The sequence below is a fragment of the Pinus tabuliformis genome, chromosome 3_1, assembly GCF_031772625.1.
Source record: "Pinus tabuliformis cultivar Carrire ecotype Pingquan chromosome 3_1, CPIR1, whole genome shotgun sequence".
Classification (NCBI taxonomy): domain Eukaryota; kingdom Viridiplantae; phylum Streptophyta; class Pinopsida; order Pinales; family Pinaceae; genus Pinus; species Pinus tabuliformis.
In genome coordinates this window covers 954,602,479-954,613,691 of record NC_142301.1, presented here as the reverse complement: position 1 = coordinate 954,613,691, position 11,213 = coordinate 954,602,479, and the positions used below count along the sequence as shown (strand labels likewise).

Genomic DNA, 11,213 nt, shown 5'->3' with positions numbered 1-11,213 from the left:
TGGAAGGTTGAGTGCGTAGTCTCAGTGAGGAATTGGAGGCAATGCATTAGCCGAAGAAGGACATCTAGAGGCAGATCTGCGCATTCCTAAGGGAGTGCGAGTAGCAAAAGAAAGGCCAAGTAGGAAGGAGAAGGAGATTTCTAGTTTCAATCTCCAGTTATTTGAGTTTCGCAGAGATGGCCACAACAAGTCTTAGTGATTAGGATAGAATTGACGAGAGCTCAAACTTCGGTGTCTGGAAGGCTAGGATGCAATTCCTTTTGGATGAGCATGGATTGACGGAGTTTGTGACAATAGTCATAGCTGTACTAGAAAACGCTATCCAATTCCGCGAGTATAGGAAGGATATTGTATGGACCTACAGTCCGTGCGACGGGCAAGGCGACTCCACCGTGCAAAGGACGTGCGAAATGTGAAATGAAATGAACCTTGGATGAGTTTATACGATGTTGGGCGAGTTGAGAGGGTGGTCCCACGAGTTGGGCGGGCCGACCCTCCACTCGGGCGAAGGCAACATGTTGAACGAGTTGGCTTGGGCGTTGGGCATGGGTCAGCCGGGTGACATAACCCGCCACCTGCCCGTATATATTAGTGGACAATTTGTGGAGGCAAATCATCATTTGATCAAATACGAGTTCGAACAAGGAGTTCTGCAGTGCGTGGATGAGCCCGCACGATGGGCGGAACTCGGGTGGAAAACTTGTTCGGAAAAGTGGGGTAAAAAACTCGGGCGAAAAACTAGTGCAGAAAACTCGGGCGAAAAACTCGTGCAGAAAACTCGGGCGAAAAAACTCGTGCAGGAAACTCGTGTAGAAAACTCGGGCGAGGTCGTCGGGCAGAACTCGGGCGAGGTCATTCAGGCAGGACTCAGGCGAGGTCGTTCAGGCAGAACTTGAGCGAGGTCGTCAGGCAGGAAACTCAGGCGAGGTCATTCGGGCGAACCGGGTGAAGTCATTCGGGCAAGCCGGGTGAGGTCGTCGAGCGACCCGGTGAGGTCGTTCGGGTGAACCGGGTGAAGTCGTGTGGCGACCCGGGTGAAGTCGTGTGGCGACTCGGGTGAAGTTGTTCGGGTGAACGAGTTTGGGTGAACGAGTGGATGTGCGGACGGGTGGCCGAGTGAGGGCGCGCTGTGCACGACGAAACGGTGGAAACGGTGAAGTGTTGAGGTTGTGAACGAAGGTGTGACTCGTGTGGAGGCGCCCGTGTGTGGTGACTTGGTTACGACGAGGCGCGCCCAAGTTGGGCAAACAACACGATCGTGCGACGAGGTGAACGAAGGGTTGATGAATCATGTGGCGACTGTGTGGAGGCACCGATGAGCTAGGCAACCGAGTTTGCCGAAATTGGAAATTTGGCTAAGTGTAAATTTGGGGTTTCCCAAGATTTAACTTGTACTTGTAAAAGAAGATTATATATATTGATTCGGGCAGACTCATATTGCAGGGAGTTGCCCCTCCCTTTATACTGTTGTGAACTTCTATTGTATAATGCTTTTTATGTGAATGTTATGGGCTTTCACTTGTATAAAGGATAAAAATAATACTTGGTAACGAAAAATAAACTAAGTATGGAATGTTAGGCATAGTCTACAATCATAAGTATTGGTGAAAAGAAAATGGTTGGTAGTGCCGCACCTCGCTATAGTGCGGTTGAAAGATTACCGCCAGTGTAGAGGCGTGACAGGTGGTATCAGAGCTAATGCCAGGGAGCTGGTGCTGGTGTTGAAGCATTGAAGCTGATACACACCTGCACTTCGAGGCAGTTGGTATCAGAGCTGGTGAACTGAATCAAGGAGCTGATTCTACGACGATCGAAGACTTGGCAGGGAGCTCAAGTTTTGCAGGTCACAGGTGGAATATCAAGGTGATTCAGGTGAAGGGTGAAACAGGTTTAGCAGAGGTGAAGCTTTGTGCTTAGGCCAAGCTGAACGACAAGGGATGGCAGGTTTGGAAGAATGTGAAGGGAAGCTCTTGCTTACCTTATATAGGTTAAAGCGGTTGAAAGAAGAGAACCCCCGGATTCGAAAGGAACTTGAAGTCTTGGAAAGGAATGTTGAAGACGAACTTCTTCAACTTGGTTGGACAATGGAGCAGGATGAAGTTGCAGATTGTGCTAATAAGGAAGAGGAAGCCGCGATGATTGAGGATGTTACAGATATGACAACGATGGAGGATGAACTTGAGATTGATCAAGTTGGACCAGGATCGTGCAGTTTGCAGACATGGATGGATGGGGATACTCACATGGAGAAGCCTCATGTTCATGATGATGATGTAAGTACTATTTATACTTGTGTTTCATTTGAGCTTTTGGGAGATGAACCATATGCAGGGAAGAGTAAAGACAGTTTGCAGATGCAAGGGAACATCTTACCATGGATGTCTATGATGAGACCTTGTATGAAGAAGCAAGTATTGTTGATTGTTGCAGGACTTGTTGGGGTTGTTTGTGACCTTATGGTAGAAGGTACAAAGGCCCGTGACAAGGGAGGAACATGACGATCATTGCAAAGGATCGGGTCATGCTTTAGCCACATGGAGAATTGGTTAAGTGCCCAGCATGACTCATGGACAAATTGGAGGAGGGCACACACTGGAGGTATGATGATGCTTGGGTGGACTTCTCATGGCTGAGACCAAGAGAAAGTCTTGGTGGAACCTTCAGTGGGGGAGCTATGATGGAAGGGACTCATGATGATGATGATATGGTTGGGTGACCGAGCTCACTAGACCGAAGATTGCAGACTTGGATGGGGATGACCGATTGTTGTGATGGGTCTACTTAGTAGGACTACATGGGCAACTTAGTCATGGACATCAGGTTGGAGACATGGAGCATGGCAGTCTTATGCAGGGACATTATGCAGGAGCACTTATAGAGGTGTCATATGGTCATCCAATGAGGAGTGCCAAGGCAAGGATGTTGTGCAGGTAGATTTGCTGGTGTGACATGGAGATGGTTTATTTATGAGCCGATGGAAAGGTTGTGCACTCTTGTACAACAAGGCCATGGACTTGGATGGAGTTGTGAGCAAACTATGGAGCATTCCTACTACATGGAGAGCTGAGGCATCTTGCAGAGACCTTTGGGCCGAGACTTGTATGCTTGCTAGAGTGCTAGTTGGAGATGACTCATGGAGCTCATGATGACATGAGGTTGTGACTTTGGGAGATGGAGTTACAACGATGATGATGCCTTGGTGGCAACACTTGGGCATGGGTTGAGCCGAGACTTAACCACTTTTGACACATGGGAGCTGATTGATCTATGATCATGGGCAACACATGGAGAGATGAGACAGGTGTATACTTGTTTCTATGACAGACTTGAGGGATGGCACATTGCAGATATGATGGAGGTTGCTTCATGGACCTGGATGTGGCACATCGAGAGTTAGAGTTTGATGAGATGATCTCTTCACTTTGAGGAGATGGATATTTTGCAGATGGATGATGATGTTGGGTAGAAAACATCATGGACAACATGTTGCAGATGAGGTGAGGACTACTTCATGGACCTGAGCATGGCTTAGACTTATATGGAGATGGATTCTTGATCGAGTTGAGGATGTGACAGGATGTTCTGAGAAACAACTGATGATGGCATGAGGATGTTCACTCTCATGGTTTGAGTGTGATAGTTGGACTGATCACCCAACTAGTTCAAACATGGGGACCGGTAGTGCACAAAGATGTGTTAGCATTGTGTTGGAGTATCATGGCAGCAGTTCACATGAGGACGACACATGATGAGGTCGACACGAGATGTTGCAAGAAGCATGTAGTTTGAGATGGAGGGGCCAACCTTCCACGATGGGGAGCCGCATGTGGAGATTGTGACAGGATGGTTGATGGTCATGGATTGAGATGATTTCCGATATATGACATACCGATGGAGTGTATACCTTGGTATGGTGATCTTGGTCACAGGGGGTTGCCGGGATGAGATATTGTCAAGGACGACAATGACTTCAAGTGGGGGAGGATGTATGGACCTGCGGTCTGTGTGACGGGCAGGGCGACTCCACCATGCGAAGGACGTGCGAAATGTGAAACGAAATGAACCTTGGACGAGTTTATACGATGTTGGGCGAGTTGAGAGGGCGGTCCCACGAGTTGGGCGGGCCAACCCTCCACTCGGGCGAAGGCAACATGTTGAACGAGTCGGCTTGGGCGTTGGGCATGGGTCGGCCGGGTGACATAACCCGCCACCCGCCCGTATATATTAGTGGACAATTTGTGGAGGCAAATCATCATTCGATCAACACGAGTTTGAACAAGGAGTTCTGTAGTGCGTGGATGATCCCGCACAACGGGCGGAACTCGGGTGGAAAAGTCGGGTGAAAAACTCGGGTGAGAAACTCGGGTGAAAAACTCGTGCAGAAACTCAGGCGAAAAACTCGTGCAGAAAACTCGGGCGAAAAACTCGTGCAGGAAACTCGTGTAGAAAACTCGGGCGAGGTCGTCGGGCAGAACTCGGGTGAGGTCGTTCAGGAAGGACTCGGGCGAGGTCATTTAGGCAGAACTCGGGCAAGGTTGTCGGGCAGGAAACTCGGGCGAGGTCGTTCGGGTGAACTGGGTGAAGTCGTTCGAGCAAGCTGGGTGAGGTCGTTGGGCGACCTGGGTGAGGTCATTCGGGCGAACCGGGTGAAGTCGTGTGGCGACTTGGGTGAAGTCGTGTGGTGACTTAGGTGAAGTTGTTCGGGTGAACGAGTTTGGGTGAACGGGTAGACGTGCGGACGAGCGGCCGGGTGAGGGCGCGCCGTGCACGCCAAAGCGAAGAATCGTTCAGACGGGCGACTTGGGTAGGGGTGCATGACGAAACGGTGGAAACGGTGAAGTGTTGAGGTTGTGAACGAAGGTGTGACTCGTGCGGAGGCGCCTGTGTGTGGTGAGTTGGTTACGACGAGGCACGCCCAAGTTGGGCAAACAACACGATCGTGTGACGAGGTGAACGAAGGGTTGGTGAGTCATGTGGCGACCATGCGGAGGCGCCGACGAGCTGAGCAACTGAGTTTGCCGAAGTTGGAAATTTTGCTAAGTGTAAATTTGGGGTTTCCCAAGATTTAACTTGTACTTGTAAAAGAAGATTATATATATTGATTTGGGTAGACTCATATTGCAGGGAGTTGCCCCTCCCTTTATATTGTTGTGCATTTCTATTGTATAATGCTGTTTATGTGAATGTTATGGGCTTTCACTTGTATAAAGGATAAAAATAATACTTGGTAACGAAAAATAAACTAAGTATGGAATGTTAGGCGTAGTCTACAATCGTAAGTATTGGTGAAAAGAAAACGGTTGGTAGTGCCGCACCTCGCTATAGTGCGGTTGAAAGATTATCGCCAGTGTAGGGGCGTGACAGATATGGCCAAGGCAAAGAGGATGTTTCTCGATGGAGTTCGAGACCATATTGTTCCGCTTATTGTAGAAAAGAGTACAACAAAGGAAATGTGGGATATCATTGTAAAACTATACTAGGATCCATCTGAGAATTGAAAAATGATTCTTAAGGAGAAGCTGAGGACCACAAAGATGCAAAAGGGTGAAGGTGTGACTCCTTATCTCACCAGAATTCAGAATATCCGAGATGAACTAGTTGTTGTAGGTGAGAAACTAGAAGACAATGAATGTGTGCGAATAACTTTGAATGGGCTTACCAGAGCATGGGAAATGTTCGTTGAAGGGATTACTAGACGAGATAGAATGCCTGATTGGGAATGCCTATGGGGTGATTTTATACAAGAGGAGCTAAGGATCAGTCTTGTCCAAGGTACTAACAACAACAGTAGCAAAGGGTCGAAGGTTGAGAATGAGGAGGAGAATGTAGCCCTTGCCAGTAAGGGAAAGGCGAAGAAGGGTCCCAATCAGGGACAAAGGGAGGAAAAAAGAAGAAAAAGGACTGTTGAAAGTCAAATGCTTCAGATGTGGTGAGTTTGGTCACTATGTCACCCAGTGTCCTAAAAGAAAGTTGGACAAGAAAGGGGAGCAACAGAAAGTAGCTTCGACAAAGATAGATGAGCTGGCCGCCAGAATGGAAGAGTTTGCATTGATAGCAACGTTACTTAAATCTTCACCCAACCATGCTTTATGTGAAGCATTATCCACCATGACTCTCAATAACATTCCATCTTCCTCTAGATTAAAAAAAATTGTAGAAACGTCCAGCAAACATTTCAAAAACAATTACAAAAATCAACAACTTGTACCAATCTCTACCCAACCATGAATCTTAACAACATAACCATCTTACCCTAAAATTATGTTTTATGTAAAGCTTTATTTGAACACACTTTATGCGAAGCTTTGTCACTATTACTCTCAATAGCATACCATCTTACTCCAAATTCAAAAAAGTGTGGAAATGCCTACCAAACTCCACCCAATCATCAACAATATTACTCTCAATAACATACCATATTACTCTAGATTAAAAAACAATTGAGAAAATGCTTGCCAAGTTCTACCCATGCCATATTACTCTAGATTCAAAAACAATTGCCCTTCTTTATTCTCAATAACATACCATATTACTCTAGATTCAAAAACAATTGTGAAAATGCTTTCCAAGTTCTACAAAGAGCATATTACTCTAGATTCAAAAACAATTGTGAAAATGCTTGCCAAGTTCTACCCAGGGCATATTACTCTAGATTCAAAAACAATTGTGAAAATGCTTACCAAGTTCTACCGAGATATCAACCATATAATCCATATATCTGACTTTACTCACCATGCTTTATGAGAAGATTTATCCACCATAACTCTCAATAACATACAATCTTACTCTAAATTCAAAAACAAGTATGGAAATGCCTGCCCAGCTCTGCCATCATGACTTTTAACAATATAATCCATAACTCTAGACAATATGTCTATAAATTTAGCTTTACCCAACCATACTTTACAAGGAGCTTTACCCACTATAACTTTCAATAATATACAATCTTACTCTAAATTCAAAAACAAGAATGGAAATGCCTCCCAAGCTCTTTCAATCCTAACTCTTAAGAATATAGTCCATAAATCTCAACCATGAGGTAGAGTTTATTTGATGCATCAGCTTAGTGATTATTAGTGATTACTTGAGAGCTTATTGATACATCAACTTAGTGATCGCTGAAGAGGATATCGTCCAAAGAGCTAAAAAATACCTTCAAAAGGTGTATGTAAAATTAGTTAGTTTTTATTTTTTTTAATCTTTATTAAAATATTGTACATTTTTCTAATATTTATTTATATATAAAAAAAAATAAAAAAATAAAACCTTTTTATAAATTATTTTTTCCTTAACTCATAAAAACGAAATTATTACATTTTTATAAAATAGCCGATTTATATTAATTTGGGAATGAGGGAGTAGCTTCCAATTTAAAATAAATAAAAATCATATTTATAAAGATAAATTATGGTATTAAATAATTTTAATATCAACGTCAATCGCATCAATTTCTGGTAATCCCTCCCTCAACTGTCCCCGTAATTCTTATTATTATTGAATTACTGTAAATCCAGCCATTGTTCACCATCAACGAAGGAGATATTCAAAAACAAGGCAGCCTCATCATCGGTTAGCTGATGAGACCAGTTTACTCTCTTGGAGGAATCAGCCCCTGGACCTGTGCAGTTGTATTCTCCATAGTAAACTGTTCTGAAATAAGCAAACCCACAAATATCTTACCACACAAATTCCATGAAAAATACAGTAAAAAGGAACAAAAGGAATTGAAGGCTGGTATAAACTCACTGATCCTTGGAAGGATCGTTCCAGTCTGACCACCCTTCTGGAACGATTATATCTGCCATTTCTGTGTAGCAAAATACAACTCGAGAATACGACCCCCATGCCCGGCCTAGGTATACCAGCCCTGTTCCCGTAATTGAGCAATCCACGAAAGAAAACCCAGTTCTTTCTCCTGCAGACTGGCGGCTCTGTGCTGTAATTGTTCCAATCGAGGGTCCAGTACTAGAATTCACAATAGAATGGAGCTCGCAGCCCTGTCATTTTCAATCAGAGCATTTAAACAGGGAGATATTGACAGTAAAATATTGGAAGATTGGTGATAAAATAACTAATTGGGTGGATTCTGTTTAAACTCTGTACCTCATAGTAGGATAGCCCATGTCCAAATATGAAGTCTACTGTGCCTTCAATATAGCAATCCTGAAAATAGTGCCTACCCCTGTCATCAAAAAGCGTGTCCTGGGCTCCATAGAAATTACACCTGTAAAAAGCAGCCCTGTCTCCTGATACTCTGACTGCCACAGCTTGAGCTCCCACGCTCCCTTGTGGCGGGTAAGCGAAATTCTGGAGGAAAAAGCAATTCAGCAAACATAAATTATAACGCTCAGTATACCAGTACTTTAAAGCATGAATCATATTCATGGCTCTTTCCGGATCTGTGAATGTGAAGAAATCAGGGCAAACTTTTGTTTATATTTTTGTTAATTTTTTATTAAATTTGTGGTGTAACAGAAAATCCATTATAAAGCCATAGACTTTCATATAATATATCATTGTTGTAAGTATATATTGGGTAAAAAATAGTTTAACTAAAGTTAAATAGTTAATAAATGTAGATAGATTTATTACCTCAATACCAATAATGTGAGAACATGATTGGTAAGAAGTCAAATTTTAGAGTAAGAAGTCAATTATATGGTTAATATTTTTAATAATGTAAATAATTACAAAATATCAAAGCAAATAAGAAAAAAAATTGTGGTAAGAAGATAAATCTTAGGGTTTGGAATTTAATTATATAACTAAAAAAATATTTAAAATGCAAATAATCACAAGACACCAATGCAAACAAAAAGAAATATGTGGCAACAGGATTGACCAGAAGTCAAATATTATAATTGGAAATTAACTACTTAACTAAAAAAACCTTTTAATAATGTAAATCTCAAGACCCTATTGTGTCACCAGGATGTCACCAGGAGTGACAATAAATCAAATCTTTAAATTGAAAGTTACACAATTGAAAAACCTTTTAATAATCCAAATAACCACAAATATCTAAATATAAAATGCAAATAATTTAATTTATAAAATACAAATAATTTAATTTAATCACAATGTACAAAAAAAAATATTTTCTTTAATTAAATCTTGAACATACCTATACTATTTATAATTAAAAAACTCTGACTTTTAATATCTTTTTCTCAATATAAAATTAACTAAACATGACCAACATTATATATATAATCCAAACATATATATAATATTTTAATTATAATTGTATTATAATTTTTACTGAATGGGTTCCCTTGCAAATTATGTTACATTTATTTCATTACAGGTTTCAAAAATAATATCTGGGAATCTTATGAAAAACATCAATCTGACATCATTGTTTATCAAATTTCAAAATAGTCCAAAAACCTACAATCCAAAAAAACCAGTAAACTAAACTATATTTAACTATGAAACAACAAACAAACTTACATATCAACAGCAAACAAACTTAAAAATACAGGAGAGTTCATTCATTTAGATATGGGCATTGGAATGGTACATGGAAACTTATATCTTTAGCTATGAAGTCAGGAGCATCTACTGTAACAGAAGCGCTACTCCTAGTGCTGCCAGATGTTGCAGCAGTGTCATTCCAGGCAATGTCTGTAAACGTACCACCAAAGCCTTGAAACGTGATATTGGACTTCCTGCTTCCTAGGTGAACTTTTTCTCTGCAATCAACCATCACAAATCTCTGTTCAAATAATTCATTGCAGTGTTAATATCAACATAAAAATAATACTTATCAAAATAATGTTGGGACTCACATATACAGGCCTGGATTGATCAGAATTACAGTTCTTTCCATATTGTTATCAGGCACAGAATCTACTGCCTCCTGCACAGTTGTATAATCCCCCATCCCAGACTGATCCACCACAATATCATACATGTCGCAGTAGTTCTCCACTGTCACTGATGTTTTAATACTGTACTTTCCATTTCTGAAATTCCACCCGCGCGCAGTCTGAACTTGTGTGATATCCCCTGAAATAGCAACAGGGGAATTGAAAAATATCGATAACAGAGGAATCAATCTAGATGCTGTTATAATTAGGGTCATTAGTTTTGCCCTAAAACCACCCATAGTCATCTCCACTGTAAGATTTATTTACCAGAACATGCTGCAAAATACTTTGGTGAAAGATTTATACAAAATCTAGAGGGTGCGTTTTCCAAAAACAGCTGTATCTATTTTTGCATAGGGGCAGAGCCAAAAGCATGAGCACCGAGCTTGACTTGAAGTAGAAACCGGGAGTTTTCATGGGATATATTTTTGGGTCTATATCCTTTTTTTTGTTTTCTGGCAACACAGATATGCTTTCCTTGCACGCCTCCTGCACAGAAAATTTGGGGAGGAGAATGAGAATATCACATTGTAACGTATCAATAAAAAAAAAGGCTGGAAAGGGTGAAGTGAGGACATGAGACATGTTGCGTGTAAATATCTTGTGATGATACTGTGGCGTGCTTTTCCGTGCGACCATATGTTACCATGTGGAAACGCTTTCACAGAAAGGTAAGGGACACAATAAGCATGCGCTCATGAACCGTGTGCTCTTAGTTAGTAATCCAAGCCTGGTTTTGGTCTTTTTTTTGTTTGAATCAATTTCTCCGATAAAAATTAGGAGTAGTTTGGCAAACCTGGTATGTTTCAGTACAGTGGCATAGTATCATATATAATGTAAGTTCGAATAACGGAAAATGGATCTGATCAACCAAAACAGCTTTATAGGGAAGAACTTAGTTTTGGGAATGGAGAAAGGAATAAAGAAAATTTAAATGTTATATAAAAAATAAAAAATAAACACAAATTTTTAAACTTTGACTGTGTAATATTCTATCTGCTTCTCAAATTAAAAATAAATATAATAGAATAAAAAACTCCAATGTGAAATAAATATATTATAATAGAATGTTACCATGTAAAGTTATGATTAATTTGGAAACCAGAAAGGTAAAGTACAATTAAAAGAATAATTTGTAAAGTACAATTAAAAGAATAATTAATTCAAGTGAAATTATATAAATTTTTAATTAAAAATAGTGAAGTTTGTGTATTCAAAGGATACAATAATTAAAATGTTTTTATTAAAATTCAATGATCATAAGAAATATAAATAATATATCATATCTATATACATTTATATAATTTTAGATAGTTTAATTTGGTATGGTTTTGATGTGAA

The 11,213-nt window shown here is 40.8% G+C and overlaps 1 protein-coding gene across 2 annotated transcripts; it reads right to left on the bottom strand.

Moving 5' to 3' along the window:
* Positions 1-7,307: 7,307 nt before the first annotated feature.
* LOC149190958 (putative pectinesterase 8) lies at positions 7,308-10,409 on the bottom strand. 2 transcript variants are annotated; one of them, XM_089413478.1, is made up of 6 exons: positions 10,140-10,408; positions 9,792-10,011; positions 9,524-9,695; positions 8,104-8,307; positions 7,747-7,997; positions 7,308-7,650 (listed from the first exon to the last, which is right to left on the bottom strand). In XM_089413478.1, the coding sequence occupies exons 2-6, from the start codon at positions 9,914-9,916 to the stop codon at positions 7,500-7,502; spliced, it is 903 nt and encodes a 300-aa protein (XP_089269604.1). In that variant the 5' UTR covers positions 9,917-10,011; positions 10,140-10,408; the 3' UTR covers positions 7,308-7,499. The 2 variants fall into 2 exon arrangements, with proteins under 2 accessions (XP_089269604.1, XP_089269603.1); XM_089413477.1 differs by having other exon boundaries at positions 9,792-10,409.
* Between the last annotated feature and the right edge of the window lie 804 nt (positions 10,410-11,213).

Excerpts from the sequence above, each read along its gene's own strand:
- LOC149190958 (XM_089413477.1), bottom strand. The coding sequence starts at position 10,117 with ATGACTATGGGTGGTTTTAGGGCAAAACTAATGACCCTAATTATAACA. Across the intron at positions 7,998-8,103 it reads ATGGGCTATCCTACTATGAG|GGCTGCGAGCTCCATTCTAT; the intron begins GTACAGAGTTTA and ends TGAAAATGACAG. Across the intron at positions 7,651-7,746 it reads AACGATCCTTCCAAGGATCA|AACAGTTTACTATGGAGAAT; the intron begins GTGAGTTTATAC and ends TGCTTATTTCAG.